The 23,104-nt window shown below is 42.8% G+C and overlaps 1 protein-coding gene and 1 non-coding gene across 2 annotated transcripts; one reads left to right on the top strand and one right to left on the bottom strand.

Moving 5' to 3' along the window:
* Positions 1–20,670: 20,670 nt before the first annotated feature.
* LOC107818454 (uncharacterized) lies at positions 20,671–21,495 on the bottom strand. Its single transcript, XM_016644482.2, has one exon. The coding sequence runs from the start codon at positions 21,493–21,495 to the stop codon at positions 20,671–20,673; it is 825 nt and encodes a 274-aa protein (XP_016499968.2).
* Positions 21,496–22,794: 1,299 nt separating this feature from the next.
* LOC142165536 (small nucleolar RNA R71) lies at positions 22,795–22,901 on the top strand. The gene has a single exon (XR_012696198.1). It is a non-coding gene; the product is annotated as a small nucleolar RNA R71 (small nucleolar RNA).
* Positions 22,902–23,104: the final 203 nt, after the last annotated feature.

The following is a 23,104-nucleotide window of genomic DNA, read 5'->3' as shown; positions in this document are numbered from 1 at the left end:
GCCGAGTGATATGAGGCCGAGGGCCTGAGATACTTTATATGCCATGCAGTGGCTTGAGTGATGTGAGGTTACTGAGTGATGATGCCACGAGGTGGCTTGATATAGCGCTTGGGCTGTAAGGGGCCCCTCCGGAGTCTGCATACCCACAGTGAACGCGGGTACCCATTGTTTGAGTGATTGATACTATGCCCGAGGGGCTGATATGAGTGATTGTGAGGTAGCCCGAGGGACTGATACTATTCTGAGAGTGAGCACGAGGGGATGTTACTGTTCTGATATTGAGCCCGAGGGGCTGGCACTGTTCTGATATTGAGCCCGAGGGGATGGTTCTGTTGATATTATGCCCGAGGGGCGGTTTGTTGTACATGTTTTGCCCGAGGGGCTGTTTACATTTCTATCATTTTTGTTACTCACTTGTAAACTACTTGCTTTACTTGTTAGAAAAAAGGGATTTTCACTTGATTTCTCACTGCTTTACTGTTTAAAGTGATTTTTCTGCTTTAGTATGGAATACTTTGTGTTTTTGCGTGATTTTTTGCCTTCAGTCTTTATTTATTATTATTACTCACTGAGTCGGAGTACTCACATTACTCCTTGTACCTTGTGTGCAGATTCAGGTATGTTTTGGCTGATCGGAGGCAGAGTCATCAGGGTTTAGCAAGGTAGTTGTCGGCGTTCGCAGCACTGCTTTTCTCTCTCCTCATTTCATTAGTCTGTATTTGTACACTCCAGGCTTTCAGTTATATTTATGCCCTAGTAGATGCTCGTGACTTGTGACACCCCAGTTAGGGCTGTGTCGGGTTGTGCTTCCGTTAATTATATCATTAAATCATATTTAAACTGTTTATTAATGTTTAACTATTTTTGAAAAGGCGATATGGGTTTGTTGGCTGGCCTTGTCTTCACGAGAGGCGTCATCACGACCGGAGCGGGGTTTGGGTCGTGACAATCCCAAAACCCAGAAACTCACGGAACCACAAGCCTTTGAATATCCAATAATGTCTAACTCCAGAATATCTAATAAGGAAAGAAATACAGAAGGGCAAATGTTTAAAAGCTAGAATGGACGGGGACTCCTCGGTCTGCGGATGCGGCAGATGTACCTCGAAGTCTCTGGAGTAGTCGCCTCGCCTCACGGGTGGTAGGACTAAGTCAACGTACCTAGATCTGTATATGAAAAACATGCGCAGAAAGGGCATGAGTACACCACAATAGTACTCAGTAAGTGCCAAGCCTAACCTCGGTCGGGTAGTGACGAGGAAGGTCAGGGGCCTACTGAGGTTAAATGAATTATAAAGAACAACAGTATAGAACAGAACAGTGTAAATAAGTGCAACAATAAAAGTAACACAAGGTATTAAAGGGCAACCACAACTATTACAGAGACAAGGTAAACACAGAAAAGAGATAAGGTCCAACACCGAAATAACAATCGGGGATCTCCCAAGATACCGTCCTGTAGTCCCAAATATGCATATCCAAAGGATCTCCCGGTATCCCGTCCCGTAGTCCAACTCATAGTACGCGGGGATCTACCGAAATCCTGTTCCATAGTCCCAAATGTAAATACCCAGTACTGGGGGAATCTACTGGGTGCATTCCTGTAGTTCCATATAACTGTGCAGGGGGTTCTACCGAAATCCCACATCCGTAGTCCCTAAATAAACAGACAAGGGGGAGCTACCGGAATCCCACATCCGTAGTCCCAAAATAAATACACAGCAGCAACAGGAAAATATACAGAAATGGCAATTTTCATATTAAGGCAACCAAGTGATTCTAGCCTAGCATGCTGCACAGAATTCAGGTAAGGCAAGTTGAGCAAATAAAGAAATTAAGTCACATAGACATGCTTTCCTAAGCTAACAACAGGCTTAATAGTGCAAGTAATAAAAACAGGAAAGGAAACATACTAGTGATTACTTAATGAAAATCAGATTTCAAATAATTAACACAAGTACGCACTCGTCACCTCACGTACAAGGCATTTCAATTACCAAATATACCAATCCTAAGAGGAAGGTCCTCTACACAAGGTTAGGCAAGCCACTTACCTCGAACCGGCTCAATAATCAATCCGAAATTGCGCTCTTGCCACGAGTACTCGACTCCAAATGGCCTAAATCTATTCAATTTAATTTCATAACGTAAATAACGCTTCAAGTAACTGATTCTACAAAGAAATTCTAAGCTAATACGCAAAATTAAATAAAATGACCAAAATGTCCCTAGGGACCATATCTCGGAATCAGGTAAAATTTACATTTTCAGAAACCTCGTACCCTCACGAGTCTATACATAACAAGGACACTGAAATTGGAGTTCAATTGGCCCCTCAAATACCCATGTTAAGGTCTCTATATCTCAAGCCCTAGTTACACATTTTTCCCAAATTTCTCACTACCAATTAGGTCTTTAATCACATATAAACGAGTTATGAAGTCAAAAATATTACCTCCAAGTGATTCCCCTTGAATCCCTTTTCAATCCCCTTCAAAAGCTTTAAAATGCCCCAAAAATGGAGGAACTTAGGCTCAAAATTGCGGAATAGGACTTTTAAATCATTCTGCCCGGGCATTTAAATCCTTCTTCGTGAACACGGTCAAAGCCTCGCGTTCGTGAAGCACAAATTGATGTTGAACACTTTTCCTTCTTTGCGAATGCATCCCTTATTCGTGAAAGCGAAGGCTCAGCTTCCCAGCCCATCGCGAAGGCGACTCCCTTCTTGTGAACGCGTAGTTCAAAGACCTCAGCCCTTCGCGAACGCAGGACCTCCCTCGCGAACGCGAAGGCCAAACCTTCAGCTCCACATCCTAACCCTTTGCGAACGCAAGGGTCCACTCGCGAACGCGAAGAACAACTGGTCTGCAACACACACAACAGTTTTCTGCAACTTCAAACATCATGAAATGGTCTGATTGACCACCAGAAACTCACCCGAGGCCCCAGGACCTCAACCAAACCTACCAATATATTCCATAACATCATTCAAACTTGTTCCAACCTTTGGAACGCTCAAAACAACATCAAAACACCTATTTTTCATTGGATTCAAGCCTAAGAATTCCAAAAACGCTAAAAATATGTTTTTGATCATAACTTCTATCAAACCTCGTCCGAATGACCTGAAATTTTGCACACATGTCACATTAAACACTACAGAGCTACTCCAACTTCTGGAATCTCATTCTGACCCTCTGATAAAAATCTCCCTATCGGACAGGAAACTTCAAAATTCGACCTTTCGACATTTCAAGCCTAAATTAGCTATGGACCTTCAAAACACAATCTGAACACGCCCCTAAGCCCGAAATAACCCAACAGAGCTAACGGAACCATCGGATTTCCATTTCGAGGACGTCTTCGCACTATTCCGACTACGGTCAACTTTCCAACGCTTAAGTTCTCATTTAGGGACTAAGTGTCTCAAAACTCTCCGAAACTCAAAATCGAACATCTCGGCAAATCAAAATAGAAGAAATAAACTCGGGGAAAGTAGTTAATAGGGGATTGGGGCATTAATTCTTAAGACGACCTGCCGGGTAGTCACATTCTCCTACACTTAAACATTCATTCGTTCTCGAACGAGCACAGAGACATACCTGAAGTAGTGAAAAGATGAGGGTTACGACTACGCATATTCTGCTCGGTCTCCCAGGTCACCTCCTCGACCGGATGACCCCACCATTGAACCTTTACTAATACAATGTTCTTTGACCTCAGCTTTCTAACTTGCCTGTCCAATATTTCCACTAGCTCCTCAACATAAGATAGATCCCTTCCAACTGGACTGAACTGTAATCCAACATGTGTGACGGGTTACAGTGATACCTCCAGAGCATCAAAATATGAAATACTGGATGAACTCCTGCCTAGCTGGGAGGTAAGGCAAACTCATAAGCAACCTCCCCAACACGCCTCAATATCTCAAAAGTGCCAATAAACCTCGAACTAAACTTCCCTTTCTTCCCAAATCTCATAACACCCTTCATAGGCGAAACCCGAAGCAGAACCCGCTCTCCAACCATATAAGAAACATCACTAACCTTTCGATCTACGTAACTCTTCTGTCTGGACTGGGCTGTACGGAGTCTATCCTGAATCACCTTGACCTTCTCCAAATCATCTTGAACCAAGTTTATGCCCAATAATCTGGCCTCACCCGGCTCAAACCAACCCACCGAGGATCTACACCGTCTATAATATAAAGCCTCATACGGGGCCATCTGAATGCTGAACTGATAGTTGTTGTTGTAAGCAAACTCTGCCAATGGCAAGAACTGATCCCAAGACCCTCCAAACTCAATCACACACGTACGGAGCATATCCTCAAGAATCTGAATAGTGCTCTCGGACTATCCGTCTGTCTGAGGATGAAATGTTGTACTCAACTCCACCCGAGTACCCAACTGATGCTGAATGGCCCTCAAGAACCGTGATGTGAACTGTGTACCTCTATCCGAAATGATAGACGTTGGAATACCATGCAGAAGAACAATCACCTGGATATAAATCTTTGCCAACCGCTCCGAAGAATAAGTAGTACACAGGAATGAAATGACCGAACTTGGTCAGTCGATCCACAATCACCCAAATAGCATCGAACTTCCTCAAAGTCCGTGGGAGACAAACTACAAAGTCCATGGTGATCCGGTCCCACTTCCACTTCTAAATCTCTATTTGTTGAAGCAACCCACCCGGTCTCTGGTGCTCACACTTCACCTGCTGACAGTTGAGGCACCGAGCTACAAATCCAACTATATCCTTCGTCATCCGCCTCTACCAGTAGTGCTGCCTCAAATCTTGATACATCTTCACGACACCAGGATAGATAGAATACCGCAAACTATGAGCCTCCTCTAGAATCAACTCTCGAAACCCATCGACATTGGATGCACAAATCCGACCCTGCATCCTCAATACCCCATCATCACCAATAGTCACATCTCTGGCATCACAATACTGAACCTTGTCCTTGAGGACAAGAAAATGAGGGTCATCATACTGACGTTCCCTAATATGATCAAATAAGAAAGACCAAGAAACCACGCAAGCTAGAACCCGACTAGGCTCTAAAAGATCCAATCTCACAAACTTGCTGGCTAAGGCCTGAACATCCATTGCCATAGGCCTCTCCGATGCTGGTAAATAAGTCAAACTCCCCAAACTCTCTGCTAGGCGACTCAAAGCATCGGCCACCACATTGGCCTTGCTCAAGTGATACAAAATAGTGATGCCATAGTCCTTCAGCAACTCTAACCACCTCCTCTAGCGCAAATTTAGATCCTTTTGCTTGAACAGGTGCTGCAAACTCTGATAGTAAGTATAAATCTCATAGGGAACCCTATATAAATAATGGCGCCAAATCTTCAAGGTGTGAACAATGGCATCTAACTCAAGGTCGTGAACAGGGTAGTTCTTCTCATGTATCTTCAATTGTCTGGACGCGTAAGCAATCAGCCTACCGTTCTACATCAACACCACTCCGAGGCCAATCCTCGAGGCATCACAATAGACCGTATAAGACCCCGAACCTGTAGGCAATATCAAACTGGGGTTGTAGTCAAAGCTGACTTGAATTTTTGAAAGCTCGCCTCACACTCCTCCATCCACTGAAATAGAGCACCTTTCTGGGTCAACCTGGTCATAGAGGTTGCAATCGATGAAAATCCCTTTACAAATCAACGGTAGTAACCCGCCAGGCCAAGGAAACTACGGATCTTGGTAGATGAGGATTGTCTAGGCCAACCCTGCACGGCCTTTATCTTTTTCGGATCCACCTGAATACCCTCACTCGATATCACGTGACCTAAGAATGCCACTGAATCCAACAAAAAATCACATTTCGAGAACTTAGCATATAACTTCTTCTCTCTCAAAGTCTAAAGCACAGTCCTCAGGTGCTGCTCATGATCTTCCCATCTCCGAGAATACACCAGAATATCATCAACAAAGACAATTACGAACGATTCAAGATATGGCTGAAACACACTGTGTATCAAATGCATAAAGGCTGCTAGGCCATTGGTCAGCCCAAATGACATAAAAAGGAACTCGTAATGACCATACCGAGTCCTAAAAGCAGTCTTCGGGATATCTGGCTCCCGAATCTTCAACTGATAGTAACCTGAGCGCAAATCAATCTTAGAAAACACTCGTGCTCCCTGAAGCTGGTCAAACAGATCATCAATACGAGGCACAGGATAACAGTTCTTCACTGTAACCTTGTTCAACTAGCGATAATCAATACACATACGCATAAAACCATTCTTTTTCTTCACAACAAGACATAAGCACCCCTAGTTGATACATTAGGCTGAATAAAACCCTTATCAAGCAATTCTGTAACTGAGCTTTCAACTCCTTCAACTCAGGATGAGCCATACGATACGGAGGGATAGAAATGGGCTGAGTGCCCGGCAATAGATCAATGCCAAAATTAATATCTCTATCAAGCGGCATGCTTGGAAGATCAGCTGGAAACACATCGGGAAAATCCCATACTACTGGGACTGAATCAACTGAAGAGGTATCAATATTGACATCTCTCACATAAGCTAAATAAGTATCACAACCCTTCTCAACCATACACTGAGCTTTAAGAAAAGAAATAACTCTATTGGGAGTGTGACCTAAAGCTCATCTCCACTCAACACGCGATATACCTGGCATAGCCAGCGTCACGGATTTGGCATGACAATGAAGAACAACATAATGGGGTGATAACCAGTCCATGCCTAAGATAATATCAAAGTCAACCATGTTGAGTAACAATAAATCGGCTCGGGTCTCAAAACCACTAAGAGCAACAAAACACGACCGATAAACACGGTCCACAACAAGAGAATCTCCCACAGGAGTGGAAACATAAATAGGGGAACTCAAAGAATCCCGAGATACACCCAAATGCGGAGCAAAATAAGAAGACACATAAGAATAAGTGGAGCCTGGATCGAATAGAACCGATGCATCTCTGTGACAAACTAGTATAATACCTGTGATGATAGAATCGGAGGCAACAACCTTGGTACGGGCAGGAAGGGCATAGTATCCCTATAGGGCTACCTCTACCTCCTCGACCTCCACCTCTAGCTGGCTGAGTAGGTGGGGTAGCAACTGGAGCTGTAACCATAGCCTGAGAACTCTTTGGGGCGCGCTGTGGCTGAGAAGTCTGTGGAGGTGCACCCCTCCCAAGTCTGGGGCAATCCCTCACCATATGGCGTGTGTCACCACACTCAAAACAAGCTCTGGGTAGACGTGGTGGCTGTGACTAGCTTGGGCCAGGTTTGCTGGACTGACCCCTGAAAGCACCCCGCGCAGGAGGCGCGCTAGATACTAGTGGTGCATAATAAGGCTCCTGAGGTCTAGGAGGAGCTGGAATACCACTAGCTGCTGGAAGAGCTAAATGAATAGGGCGACTCATATAACCCCTACCATGACGACCTGCAGGTGGGGCATGGGCACCAAAAAAATGGCCTGACTCTCGAGACCTCTTGGCCTCCCTCTCCTCTCTCTCCCTAGCATGCATACCCTCAATCCTCCTAGCAATGCTCACCACCTAGTGATAAGAAATGTCCATATCCAACTCACGATCCATGTTAGACCCGATGCTGGGAATGAGACCCTCAATAAACCGACGAACCCTCTCGCGAATAGTAGAAACCAAGGTTGGTGCATGCCTAGCCAAACTAGTGTAACAGACTGCATACTCTGAGACAGTCATAGCACCCTGGCGCAAATGCTCAAACTCTGTGCGCCATGCATCCTTGAGGCTCTAAGGGACAAACTCTCTCAGGAACAGATCTGAAAACTAGGTCCAAGTCAGTAAAGCAGCCTCGTCCAGATTGTCTAACTCATAGGTGCGCCACCACTCATAGGCGGCTCCTCGAAGATGGAAAGTAGTGAAGTAGACCCCGCTCGATCCTGATATACCCATGGTACGGAAAATACGGTAGCACTCCTCTAGAAATCCCAAGGCATCATCTGATGCTAATCCACTGAATACCGGAGGATCATATTTCTTGAGCCTCTCAAGTGTCCGCTGCTTATCCTCTAAAGCAGCTAACCTGTCCTCGGGCTAAACTGGCACTGCAGGCGGTACAAGAATATTACTGTAGAACCTGATCAACATGCACTTGCTACTCGGGAGTGCGGGCGGCGGGATTATGTGCTCCTCCCCCGGTCTGGGATGTGGTTGCAACAAGGGGAAGCAACCCCGCCTGAGCCAAAGTGGTGTACATGCTCATGAACTATGCTAGAGTCTCCTGAAGAGTAGGAGTAGTAGTAGCAGTAGGCGTATCAGGGGCCTGGACTCCGGCTAGAACTGCTAGTGGTACCTTGGCGGCAGCTAACGCAGGTGCTCTAGCTACACCATGTGCGCGTCCTCGGCCTCTACCCCGACCCCGGCCTTTGACAGCTGCAGTAGAGGGTGCGGGTGCCTGATCATATCGGGTAGCACGTGTCCTCACCATCTTTGAGAGAATAGAAGATAGAAGTTTAGAATTGTGATGTCAAAATATCGCTTGACAAGGAAACCAAATGAAGTGTAACTTTTCCTAACAGTTACATAGCCTCTCGTAGATAAGTACAAATGTCTCTGTACCGATCAGCGAGACTCTAATAAACCGACTTGTGATCCATGACTCCTATGAACCTAGAGCTCTTATACCAACTTGTCACGACCCATGTTCGCCCTCCGTGAACTGTCGTGATGGTACCTAGTCTCTACGACTAGGTAAGCCTAATAAATGCGGAACATAAACGAAACTTGCGGAAGAAATAATCAAAAGCCAAAATAACCGAATGAAAACAATAGTTAAAATGTCGCTCGGCATATACAACACAACATTCTCAGAATCAAGTACACTATCCCAAAACCAGGAAACTCACGGAACCACACGCCTTTGAATATCCAATAATGTTTAACTCCAGAATATCTAACAAGGAAAGAAATACAGAAGGGCAAATGTTTAAAATCTAGAATGGAAAGGGACTCCTCAGTCTATGGACGCGACATATGTACCTCGAAGTCTCTAGAGAAGTCACCTTGCCTCACGGGTGGTAGGACTAAGTCGACGTACCTGGGTTTGCACATGAAAAACAAATGCACAGAAAGGGCATGAGTACACCACAGCGGTACTTAGTAAGTGCCAAGCCTAACCTCGGTTGAGTAGTGACGAGGAAGGTCAGGGCCCTACTAAGTTAAATGAATTATAAAGAGCAATAGTATAGAATAGAACAGTGTAAATAAGTGCAACAATAAAAGTAACACAAGGTATAAAAGGGCTACCACAATTATTACATAGACAAGGTAAACACAAAAAAAGATAAGGTCTAGCACTGAAATAACAATCGGAGATCTCCCAGGATACCGTCCTGTAGTCCCAAATATGCATATCCAAAGGATCTCCTAAGATCCCGTCCCATAGTCCAACTCATAGTGCACGGGGATCTATTGGAATCCCGTTCCGTAGTCCCAAATATAAATACCCAGTACTGGGGAAATCTACCGGGCGCATTCCCGTAGTTCCATATAACTATGCAGGGGGATCTACCGGAATCCCACATTCGTAGTCCCAAAATAACTAGACAAGGGGGAGCTACCGGAATCCCACATGTAGTCCCAAAAAAAAAACACAGCAGCAACAGGAAAATATACAGAAATGACAATTTTCATATTAAGGCAACCAAGTGATTCTAGCCTAGCATGCTGCATAGAATTCAGGTAAGGAAGGTTGAGCAAATAAAGCAATTAAGTCACTTAGACATGCTTTCCTAAGCTAACAATAGGCTTAATAGTGCAGTTAATAAAAAAAGGAAAGGAAACATACTTGTGATTACTTAATGAAAACCAGATTTCCAACAATTAGCACAAGCACACAATTGTCACCTCACGTACAAGGCATTTCAATTACCAAATATACCAATCCTAAGGGAAAGGTCCCCTAAACAATGTTAGACAAGCCACTTACCTCGAACCGACTTAATAATCAATCCGAAACCATGCTCTTACCATGAATACTCGACTCCAAATGACCCAAATCTTTTCAATTCAATTTTATAACGTAAATAACACTTCAAGTAACTGATTCTACAAAGATATTCTAAGTTAATACGCGAAATTAGGTAAAATAACCAAAATGCCCCTCGGGCCCACGTCTCGGAATCGGGTAAAATTTACATTTTCAGAAACCCCGTACCCTCATGAGTCTATACATAACAAGGACACTGAAATCGGAGTTCAATTGACCCCTCAAATACCAATGTAAATGTCTCTTAATCTCAAGCCCTAATTACCCATTTTTCCCAAATTTCTCACCACCAATTAGGTCTTTAATCACATATAAACGAGTTATGAAGTCAAAAATATTACCTCTAAGTGATTCCCCTTGAATCCCTCTTCAATCCCCTTCAAAAGCTCCAAAATCACCCAAAAATGGAGGAATTTAGGCTCAAAATCGCGGAATAGGCCTTTTAAATCATTCTGCCCAAGCATTTAAATCCTTCTTCGCGAACGCAATCAAAGCCTCACATTCACGAAGAACAAATTGACGTTGACTAATTTTCCTTCTTCGCGAACGCGTCCCCTTATTCGGGAACGCGATGCTCAGCTTCCCAGCCCATCGCGAACGCGACTCCCTTCTCGTGAACGCATGGTTCAAAGACCCCAGCCCTTCGCGAATGTGGGGCCTCCCTCGCGAATGCGAAGGCCAAACCTTCAGCTCCACATCCTAACCCTTCGCGAATGCGAGGGTCCACTTGTGAATGCGAAGAACAACTGGTCTGCAACACACACAACAGTTTTCTACAACTCCAAACATCATGAAATGGTCTGATTGACCACCCGAAACTCACCCGAGGCCTTTGGGACCTCAACCAAACCTACCAACATATTCCATTACTTCATTCAAACTTGTTCCAACCTTCAGAATGCTTAAAACAACATCAAAACACCTATTTTTCATCGGATTCAAGCCTAAGAATTCCAAAAACTCTAAAAATACGCTTTCGATCAAAAGGTCTATCAAACCTTGTCTGAATGACCTGAAATTTTGCACACATGTCACATTAAACACTACGGAGCTTCTCCAACTTTCAGAATTCCATTCCAAGCCTCGGATCAAAATCTCACAATCGAACCGGAAACTTCAAAATTTGACCTTTCGGCATTTCAAGCCTAAATTAGCTCAGGACCTCCAAAACACAATCCGAACACGCCCCTAAGCCCGAAATCACCCAACGAAACTAACGGAACCATCTGATTTCCGAGGCCGTCTTCGCACTATTCCGACTACGGTCAACTTTCCAACACTTAAGCTCTTATTTAGGGACTAAGTGTCCCAAAACTCTCCGAAACTCAAAATCGAACATCCCGGCAAATCAAAATAGCAGAAATAAACTCAAGGAAAGAAGTTAATAGGGGATCGAGGCGTTAATTCTTAAGAAGACCGGTCGGGTCATCACAAATATCTTATTAATCTTTAGAATGAATAAAAGAATATTCCAAAATAGTTTTGATGATTAGAGAATATTAAAAGTCATAAGTGGGAAAACTTTTCCGAGAAACATGACTCAAAACGAGCAACAGACTAATTTGAAAGTATTGGTTGTAAGAAAATTTCGAGACTATGAGTCAGAATGGATAAGTTTACAGGTACCAAGTGGGAAATATAATTTTGATCTCACCAAGCATGAGCCATAGCTTCCAGGAAACTGCCAAATTAGGTAGCATGGAGATGGGCCATTCTACGTCCAATCACAAAGAAATTTTTGGTTTATTTGAAGATACTTTTCAGGTACAACTTGACGTATGCATGACTAAAGAAAATGCATGCATGTATAATGATGATGTGGGAGCTATGTGTAGTAGCTATTATTGATATTGAATGGTATTCATATATATCACTAGTTAAGAGTTTTAAAGATTTACATTTGATGCACTTATGGTATATGTACTGCCGAGTGGAGTAAAGATGGTACATTATATTGTGTATTATTAGTTGTTGAGTGATATTGTTATTGGTGCCCGTGTGGGGGCTTATTTTTGATAGGTTAAAGTTTTTGGATAGTCCTAGTTATAAGGAAAACTCTGTTGAAATTTTAAGAATTTGTAAAGATATCCAAATTTTGAGGGCCATAAGTAAGATGAGATTTTGGAAAGAAAGTATAAGATCTATGTAGTCATAAGTGCCTATGCATATTGGTGGGAGGTAAAAGGATGGTAACTCTATTCTTAGAAGTGACTTGTAAAACATTTGAGGATGAATGTTCTTAAGTGGGGGAGAATGTAGCACCCCGAAAAATTTCGAAGCACTTAAGCGTTATTAAGAAAGTTGATGCGTGATAATTATATTATTTTTGTGCAAACGAGGACTATTAATATGATGGATATAAATTGGATATGATAATAAGTGTACACGACATATTATAAATAGTGTGGGGGTCTAATTATAGCCCTAAGACCAAGTCAAGTTGGAAATTACATGATAGACTAATGTTCCAAATGGGTACACACTAAACCAAACTTTGGGCGAGCATATATATATATATATGTGTGTGTGTGTGTGTATGTATGTGTGTGATGGAAAAACTATTAAATAAAAGGTCTTTGAGTCTAGTTTCTAATGATTCAAACCGTTTGTCATTTGGACATTCCTACAAGAAATTATGACCAAATTAGCAAAGGCTAGCGCAGGAGTTTGCGGATGCGAAGCATCCGGGGCTGCGTCCGAAAGAATGGTTGGTAGTGAAATGCTTCCATAGCGTCCAAGGCCTTTTCCGAAGCCCAAAAATCTGGCCCTATGATAACACCCAACTATGCCTTTTAAATGACAAAGCGGTCGCTGCAAATATAATCCGGTTTTAAGTCTAGAATCGAATCCTCAGGGAACTAACCTATCTATTACACTCTACGACAATGTTATTATCAACTCAATCAATCTCTAGATGCAAGATTTTTGATCAATAAAGATTGGATTTTTTTGTTTAACTACTTCAACTACTATTAAAAACAACCGTAAGCTAAAACAAAGATAATTCAATGGTAAAAAGGTCTAGGGCAGTGATTTCCCCAATTGCTAGTTTAGGTCTTGACTCTTCCGCTATAATCTTGTCGTAATACTCTGTAAGGATTAAGAGTTATGGGTTATCGTAATTATCTCTCGATCAACTACAATAATTTACTGGAGCATTCTCTCGAACTACTCTAGCTGACAATAGTTATGCAACTCTAAATTATCCCACCAAAGTTTTGTTATCTCTAAACCCACTTTTAAGTTCAAGTAATGAATCTCTTCAATTACCAAAAAGTGGTGTTGTTCAACAGCTATCTAACCTAATATTCTCTCTCAAGCAATATAAGGTAATTAGACACGATTAATCAAGGGCCCGTTGAATTAATCACCATACAAAACGTAGGTGAACAATCATATAAATCCGGCTCGATTATAACAACTTGAGTCAAAACTTCAACCAACAATTGGTTCCATCAACCCAAGATAAGTATTTAGCTACTCATAACAAAATAAGAGAAAACTACTAAATTGTTCATAATGTAAAATTGCAAGAATTAAAAGGAGATAGAAAAACTCTAATGTTTGGTTGATCTTCTCACTCTTGTTCTTGCCTCCAAAAGCAGTCTAAAATCAGCTTAGAACAATCTTGGGCGAGTTTCTAAAGCATATAAGGGTTTTACAAAAGTTTTCCCTATTTTACACTTTGGTCCTCAAACTTTCCAGCAGTGTGAATAGTGCACCGCAGTCGCGGCCAACCTCGGTCGACCGCGGTGAATGCTAACCTTTCTGCCTTATGTTTTTAATCTACCGTGGTTCACCGCGGTCGCGGTGGCCTTTTTGCCTAGGCCATTTATGCTTCCTTGTGTTTGGGTACTTCTCGAGTGGGCGTTTTTCTTCACATTATCGCCTCCAAAACACTCCATGTTGCTTTCTCTCATATAATATTCCCTGCTAAACAAAAGAACACTATTTAGAGCATTTTGTTGGCAATTTATCTATAAAACAATAATAAAATATGGTCATATTAAGGTGTAAATATCAACTATATAGCCTACTATCAACACCCCACGCTTAAATTATTGCTAGTCCTCGAGAAATCCACCACACTCCATCAAAATTCCTTCCCTAAGCTTTTCCCTTACGACTCACACCATGAATATTTTACAAAAGTTGTACCTAGTAGTGAACAACCTTTACCTCAAGAGTCAAACCTTTTATGCCATGCAACATCAGCACTTACTCAAATCACTCTATACAAGAGTCAAGACTTACCTTTCCTTCGTGAATCACATGCCCTCACATCACACAAGAGAGTAGTTCCACATATGATGATAATTAGAACAAGTAGGAACTAAGATAGACAAAATTTGCTCACTCTCAGAAAGAACGTTCACATGCCACAAAGATGCACCATAAGCTTGACCGTAGTGTAATACTTTACTAATTGAGCCCATTCAGTCTAAGATCAATAGGACTTTACTTGGTTGTAATGTAGGCTAAGGGACAGATACGATATATTTAGATATAGTGACTAACCTCCCTAAGAACTTTTAATACAATTACATTAAACTTAAAGATCATAGTTGTGCCAACCAAACACTCCACCTCATTTGTTTAAAACATCCCCATCATTAGGTGCAATTTGTACAAGCCACCACTTATCAACCATTATAATTATTTATAACCCATATTTTTTTACTTTTTTTTGTGGTGCTTTTTCTTTTATGCTTCAAAATTCCACACCTTTTCTCTATCTCAATGGTTTCACTCAAAAACCAAATCACCACCCCACACTTTTGTTGTTGCATATTTCCACTACTATTCAAGTGCTTATTGGGAGGTAAAAGGGTTCAAACGGCAAGCTATTCAAACAATTGGGTAAGGTTCGCAATGTGGTTGCCAAAGAAATAGGCTTATAGGCTCAACGGGGTTAACTAAGATGTATTGCATTCAGGTGGGTTTACTTTATATGTCTGGCTCAACAAAGAAATGCCTATATCACTTCTAAAACTGAAAGAAACTACTATTTCGCTTTGCAAACACACAGGGCAAGTTCTAGGCATCAAATATGAAACATGGAACACAGTAAAACTCACACACACATGGCACATGACTCACTCCGGATTGGTTTATCAAGACATTCTCTTTTGAGTGTCAAGTTAGATACAAACGTACAATTTTAAGGCACTCTAACAGGATTCAACCAATGAAGCTAGGCGTTATACTCTAGTGTCTATTGTGCTCAGGTGTATCAACGCTAAGGGTTTTCCTTCGAATTTAGCTCGTAGCCCATTAGTCCTACTCTAAAAACTAAAAAGAACAAAAATAAATAAAAACTACCTATACCCGGTTCAAGCTAAACCCTTGGAAAAGAACCGTGGCCCAAAGAAAAACCAAGGGGGAGTTACTACACTACCTAAAAATAAAATAAAAAAATCTTTTTGGTCTTTTCTCTAGGCTAACTTCCCTCAAGAAAATTGTCTAAAGGATCCGTCATCAGGAAGAGTCTCCATATTTCAAAAAAAAATCTTGACTTAGTCCCTCAAGAACCCCGCCGAAAGAGATCCGTCGTCGGGACAAGTCACTTACTATTTTAACTTTCCTAATGAACTATTACTCTAACATCAAAACAATCAAAGCAAGACAAAACAAACAAAATCAAACAGTCAATTATTACAATTACAAACATACAATGAAGCATCCCCTACCCCACACTTAAAATGAAGACATGTCCCCATGGATTAAAAATTTAAAGAACAGTGAGGTTAAGGAACTTCCCTGAAGGCTTACTCCTGATCGGAGATAGTGTCTGGGTTCACGTTGCACGCACATCCTAGCACTCTCAACCAGCCCAAGAATTTCTTCTCCGACTTCACTGGCCTCTCAGCCACCGCATCAACACGGGCACCCAAATCAGTGATTGAGGTATGCAACCCAGCCATATCCCACTCTAAAGTTGTCATACGGGGGCTCCGGCGTGGTTGTGATGGGCCTGCCACATCAACTCTCGGAGGTGGAGGAACCGCAGCTGCCTCATCATCAGCTGAATCATCATCAGAGTCATCAACATTCACCAACGGCTCTCGTCCAATTCCAATTTTTTTGCCTGGAACGGGGCTTTTAGTGGCAATCTCCCATCAACCCGAGGGTCTTCAGGGACTCTAGCAATACGGCACAGTCGGGTGATCAGCGAAGGGAAGTAGTGGCCCTTGGTTATCTCAGGTGATCTAATGAACATCTCTTCATGGATGAGCCGGGCCACATCAAAATCATTGTGGGACATGAAACAGTGGATTGAGGATACCCGTGGTAGATTAACATCTGTCGTGTTGCTGGATGGCAACAATCGACTGTTGACAATGGTGAGCCAACACTTAGCCTCCCAATTCAGACAGTGGGAGTTGAGAGTAATCCTGTGCTTGATCCATAGGTGTTCTCTGTCCGACACACAGATAGTATCAAGAAGAGTTCCCCATAAGGCCCGTGTACTGCTAAAAGTACGATAAGTATCAAATTCACCCCGAAACATTGGCAGCATGTATACCCTGCGGATGGTGTCGAGGGATACATTTACTGGAGTACTGCGAACCATCAAACCCCATTCTCATGTTCTAGCAAGTTCGCATAGAACTCCCTTACTAGTTGAACATTAGCCTCCCCCGGTACCTCGAAGAAGATGTCCAGCTGACACCGCCTCAGCTCATTAAACATATTGGGGCATTCCACCTCCAAAACTGTGCGATCAATGTGCACCTCATGTTGTAACTTCTTAGTTGCTTTCTGGTTGTACCTATCCTCCACTGCTCTGGATACAAACCGAGTGCTATCGAATTGAGGTGCACTGGCTTGGCTCCAAGCTCGTGAGGAGCCTCCCGGTCCACTAGTGGAGGTCCCGATGTTTCATCTCTTTCTAGCTGAACTCATTACATCTGTCAAATAACGAAACGCCTATTAGTGAGTGCGCAAAATATGTGACTATGGATGGTTACTCAGACTTCACCATAACCATGTCATAATAGCTCATTATATCTCCATTGGGGCAATTTCCCAAACATCTTGTGGGCGGGGCATTATCCAAACAAATTTAGCCCTCATGAGTCTATCAAAACTCCTCCCAAATCAAGTATACAACTACACCAACACACTCCGCACTTGTGTCATTCAATCACCCACCAACAAACACTATTCCAAACATTAATTACATAGCCCATTCACCAAACATTCTCATAAACGAAATTAAAATAGAAAAAACAAGGAGAAGAAACTACAAAAAAATCTACTACAATTACAACACCATATCAACATAAAACTACATAAGCTACAATACAATACAACACAAAACCAGAGAAAAGAGAGAGGAGAGGTAAGTACATACCTTAGTTGAAGAATGGGTAAGAGGAATGGCGGTGGGGGATGTTGATATGAGTGAAGAAGAAGGAGAAGAAGAAGGGATTTGGGGGTTAGGGTTGTGAAGAGAGGGAGATGAAGAATTAGAATGAGAAGGGGGTGCTGGTTGTTTTGATATTTGGGGGAGGTGGGTTTTGTTATAATAGGGGGTTATTAAATTAAAAGAAGAGGAAAAGAACAAGTAAAATGGAAAAAAATGAAAAATACCTAGTACCCACGCGGTCCACCGCAGCCGCGGTGGGTTTAAAATCGTGAGACAGAAAGTTTACGCCTCACCGCGGTTTACCGCAATCCATCGCGGTCGCGGTCTGATGTAAAATTTGAGGCAGAGAGTTTGCATTCCATCGTAGTTTACCGCGGTCGTGCCGCACTCGTGGTGCTGGCGTTGTTTTTTTTTATGAACACACTAACAACAACATTCGTGGGTTGCCTCCCACGCAGCGCCTGATTTAACATCGCGGCACGACGCAAGCATTTGATCATCACTCTTCATTCGCGTACTGGGGCTCTTCCAAAGTGATTACTACTCTATCCCCTTTTTCTTCAGCCATTCCAAGGTATTGTTTCAACCTTTGCCCATTTACTGTGAACTTATTTTTCCTATCTTCTAATTTAATCTCGACAGGTCCACTTAAGAATATTTGCACCACTCTGAAGGGTCTTAATCATCGAGACTTTAACTTACCCGGAAACAATATCAATCTCGAGTTGTAAAACAACACTAAATCTCCGAGTTTGAAGTTTCGATCCAAGATGTTCTTATCATGCATTAATTTCATCCTTTCTTTGTATAATCTAGCACTCTCAAAGGCCTGGAACTTGAATTCCTTGAGCTCATGTAACCCAGTGATTCTGTTAGTACCTGCTGTCTCCATGTTTAAGTTTAACTGCCGCAATGCCCAAAGTGTTTTATGCTCTAGCTCAATTGGGAGGTAGCATGCCTTGCTAAATACCAACTTGTATGGTGACATACCAATTGGGGTTTTGAAGGCTGTGCAGTACGCCCATAATGCATCATCCAATTTCTTTGCCTAGTCAGTCCTTGTTGCATTCACTATTTTTGTGAGGACACTTTTAATCTCCCTGTTGGATGCTTCAACTTGCCTGCTCGATTGTGGATGGTAAGGGGTGGTCACTTTATGACGAACTTCATATTTTTCCAACAGCCATGCGAATGCTCTACTGCAGAAATGGGTTCCGCCATCACTGAGTATAACTCTTGGGGTACTAAAACGTGTGAAAATGTTCTTCTTTAGAAAGCCTAGTACCCCTTTAGCATCATTGGCCGAAAGAGCCACTTCTTCGACCCACTTGGAGACATAGTCAACTGCTACCAATATGTACTTGTTACCATACGAGCTAACGAATGGCCCCATAAGTTAATCCCCCACATGTTAAAAGTCTCCACCTCTTGAATTGTGGTTATTGGCATCTTGTGTCTATGAGATATGTTGCCAGTTCTTTGGCATTCATCGCAGCTTTTAACCCAAGCATGGGCATCCTTGAACAGAGTAGGCCAGTACAAGCCTGACTCCAACACCTTAGTTGTTGTCCGAATTCCTCCAAAGTGTCCACCATATGGTGAAGCATGGCAAGCCTGCAAAACAGAATGTTGATCTTTCTCGGGGATACACCGCCGGATCATGTTATCTACACATATTTTAAACAACAGAGGTTCATCCCAATAATAATACCGACAATCACGAAAGAACTTTTTCTTTTGTATTAAGGAGAGTTCATAAGGTACAATACCACTTGCTAAATAATTAGCATTATCAGCATACCATGGTGCCTCCTCCATTGTCATTTCCAGTAACTGATCATCCGGGAATGTCTCTGTTATATCCTCAACCTCTACCTTCTTTTCAGCTCCTTCCAACTGTGAAAGATGGTCAGCTACTTGGTTCTCTCTCCCTTTTCTATCACGTATCTCCAGATCAAATTCTTGCAATAGAAGAACCCAACGAATCAAGCGTGGCTTTGACTCTTTCTTTTCTACCAGGTACCTAATTGTTGCATGGTCAGTGTAAACCATAACCTTCGAGCCAATCAAGTATGCCCTGAATTTGTCGAATGCAAAAACGATAGCCAACATTTCCTTTTCCGTCACGGTGTAATTGAGTTGTGTACCGCTTAGCGTTCTGCTTGCATAGTAAATCGGGTGCATCAGTTTATCCTTTCGCTGCTCTAAGACTGCTCCTATGGCATAGTCACTTGCGTCGCACATGAGCTCAAATGGCTGCTCCCAGTTGGGTGCAAAAATGATGGGTACAGTCACCAATCGCTTCTTCAGCTCCTCAAATGCCAACCTACAATCATTAGAAAACACAAAGGGGTGATCCTTTTCAAGGAGTTTGCATAATGGGTTAGCAATTTTGGAGAAATCTTTTATGAATCGCCTATAGAACCCGGCGTTCCCAAGGAAACTTCTCACCGCCTTGACTGAAGAGGGCAGTGGTAGTTTTTCAATCACGTCAATCTTAGCATGGTTGACCTCAATTCCTTTACTGGACACTCGATGCCCCAGGACTATCCCTTCCTGAAACATAAAATGGCACTTCTCCCAGTTCAACACTAAATTTGTCTCCACACATCTTTTGAGCACTCTTCTTAAGTTGTGAAGACAGACCTCGAATGAATCTCCCACCACGGAGAAATCATCCATAAAGACCTCCAAAATATCCTCCACCATGTATGTGAAAATGGCTAACATGCACCGTTGAAATGTCGCTGGTGCATTGCAAAGCCCAAAAGGCATTCTCCGAAAGGTGAAGATGCCATACGGACAAGTGAAGGATGTTTTCTCTCTATCTTTGGGGCTATTGATATATGATTATACCCCGAATATCCATCCAAGAAACAGAAGTGCGATCTCCCGGCCAGCCTGTCCAATATTTGGTCACTGAAAGGCAAGGGTAAGTGGTCCTACCGGGTGGCTGTGTTCAATTTTCGGTAATTCATGCAAATCCGCCATCCCGTGACTGTACGAGTTGAGATCAACTCATTGTTCTCATTTTGCACAACAATCATTCCCCCTTTTCAGCACACATTGGATAGGGCTGACCCAATTGCTATCAGAGATGGGGAAGATGATTCCCGCATCTAACCATTTGATCACTTCCTTCTTTACTACCTCTTTCATGTTCGGGTTCAACCTTCGTTGATGTTCTCTAGAAGGTTTGTGCCCTTCTTCCAAGAGAATCTTGTGCATATAGAAGGCTGGGTTGATACCCTTTATGTCTGCCATGGTCTAGCCAATGGCAGTCTTACTTTCCTGCAGTACCTGTAAGAGATGTTCTACCTGCACATCTAGCAAACCGGATGATATAATAACATGCAAAGTAGAATTAAGTCCTAAGAAAACGTAGCCGAGGTGATCTGGGAGCGGCTTCAGCTCCAGCTTGGGTGGTTCCTCTACTGATGGCTTTGCTGGAGGTGTAGCCCTTTTTTCTAACTCCAGGGACTCGAACTGAGGGTCCCTTTTCCAGAATCCTTGGCCTTCAAGTGACATGACCCACTCAGCTAACCTTTCACCATCCATCTCTTCTAAATTTGTCAGACATGCCTCCAATGGATCTTTAGCAATCAGGGTCACATCATCTTCTTGCAGAATCATATCCACTGCCTCCACTAGAGAGCAATTAGCATATTCATTGGGTCTCCTCATAGATTGCTGAACATTGAATATGACTTCTTCATCGTTCAGTTTCATTTTTAATTCCCCAGTCTCACAATTGATCAGTACTCTCCCAGTGGCCAAAAATGGCCTACCTAAAATGATAGGTATCTCCTCATCTACCTGACAGTCTAGAATAACAAAGTCTGCAGGGAACACGAACTTCCCCACTTGCACCAACACATCATCAAGAATCCTAGTAGGCCTTTTTACCGTGCGATCAGCCAATTTCAGCAGCATCGAAGTCGATCTAGCTTTGCCAATGCCCAATTTGGTGTATAAATCCAGAGGCATCAAATTTATGTTGGTTCCCAAATCACATAATGCCTTTGCAAAGGTATAACTCCCAATCGTGCATGGAATAGTGAAGCTACCTGGGTCGGGCATCTTTTGAGCCATCGGTCTGGTCACTACTGTGCTGCAGGTCTACGTTAGAGTCACTATGGATAGGTCTTGAAAATCAAACTTCCATGACATTAGGTCTTTCATCATCTTCGCATAACCTGGCATCTCCCTGAAGGCATCCATCAAAGGAATATTCAACTGAATTTGACGCAGCATCTCCATGAATTTCTTGTATTGATCTTCCTTCCATTGTTTTACCAGTCTCTGAGGGAATGGTGCATGTATCACCCTTTGTGCACTGCTTTCTAGCTTCTCTCTATTGGGGTTCTGTGGTACAAGAGGCACCACCTGTTCTGCAGCTTGTTCATTTACCTTAGCCTTACCCTTTTCATCTTGACCTTGTTCAACCACCACTTCAGTCAGATTTGATGGTTCATCTACCTCTAGTGGAATTGGAGTGGCTGGCGTAGTCTCTTTGCTGGCTTGTGCAACCTCCTGCTCTTTGTCTAAATCTCTCCTATTCCGGAGACTTACTGCCATCAGCGGATTCGGGTTTTGCTCCTTGGGGTTAATATTTGTGTCCGTTGGCAATGTTCCCTGGGGGCGGTTGTTTAACTCCATAGACAACTGCCCCAACTGAGTTTGAATGTTCTTTATAGCTGAATCATGTACTGCCAAATTTTCTTGCATCTTACCATTTGTCCCAATGATTTGCTGGAGCATCCCCCTGATCTCTACCATGTTGTTATCTTGTTGTTGAGGAGGTGGCTGATATGTCAACTGTTGCTGGTTCTACTGTGGGTAGCCCGATTGTCTCTAGTGGTATGGCACCATTTGTCCTTGAACTTGCATGCCCCCAGGCCGAGGCATGTTGGGTCTGTATTGCTGATTTAGTGCTGATCTCCACTACTGTCCTCCTTGTCTCTGACCCCCAAAGTTGTTAACATAATTCATGTCTTCCCTTGCCCCTTGATTTTCACTTCTTCGCTCCATGAACACACATAAGACTGATTAACACAGGGTGTACACAGTCCTCCATTTGTCGTGTCAACAATATGCACCTGTTTCATACCCATCTCATCTATCTTCTTTGTCAAAATACTCATCTAAGTCATAAGTGTGGCCATGTTCTCTGCATGCGAATTATTTGGGTCAAGAGGAACTGAATGCACTATGGGTGCTAGTGTTGTACCTCTAGTCATCCACCCTGAATTCTGGGACATCTTGTCAAGAAGGACTTTGCACTCGGTGAATGTCTTACTCAAAAATGCACCTCCAGCTGAAGCATCCACATTGGCCTTTAAATTATCAGCTAAACCCATGTAGAATCTCTGGACAAGCATCTAGTCTGGAATGCCATGGTGAGGACACTTTACCAGAATCCCTTTAAATCTTTCCCAAGTTTCTTGCAAGGTCTCAGTCGGTTGCTGCTTGTACTACAATATTTCATCAATCTGCCTTGCAGTCTTGTTGGACGGGTAGAACTTATTCAGGAACTGCTTTACTAATTCCTCCCAGGTGACAATGGAATTGATTGGGAGTGAATTCGGCCAAGTCTGAGCTTCCCCAGTCATAGAGCACAGGAACAGTAATAGCATGATAGCTTATAGGGTCACATTTGGTTGCCTTTGAGTCACACAAATTGACAGAAAGTTTTTCAAAT

The sequence above is a fragment of the Nicotiana tabacum genome, chromosome 10, assembly GCF_000715075.1.
Source record: "Nicotiana tabacum cultivar K326 chromosome 10, ASM71507v2, whole genome shotgun sequence".
Classification (NCBI taxonomy): domain Eukaryota; kingdom Viridiplantae; phylum Streptophyta; class Magnoliopsida; order Solanales; family Solanaceae; genus Nicotiana; species Nicotiana tabacum.
The sequence above is the reverse complement of the archived record's forward strand: the minus strand, read 5'-3'. Positions and strand labels throughout refer to the sequence as shown.

Excerpts from the sequence above, each read along its gene's own strand:
- LOC107818454 (XM_016644482.2), bottom strand. The coding sequence starts at position 21,495 with ATGGCTCAAAAGATGCCCGACCCAGGTAGCTTCACTATTCCATGCACG.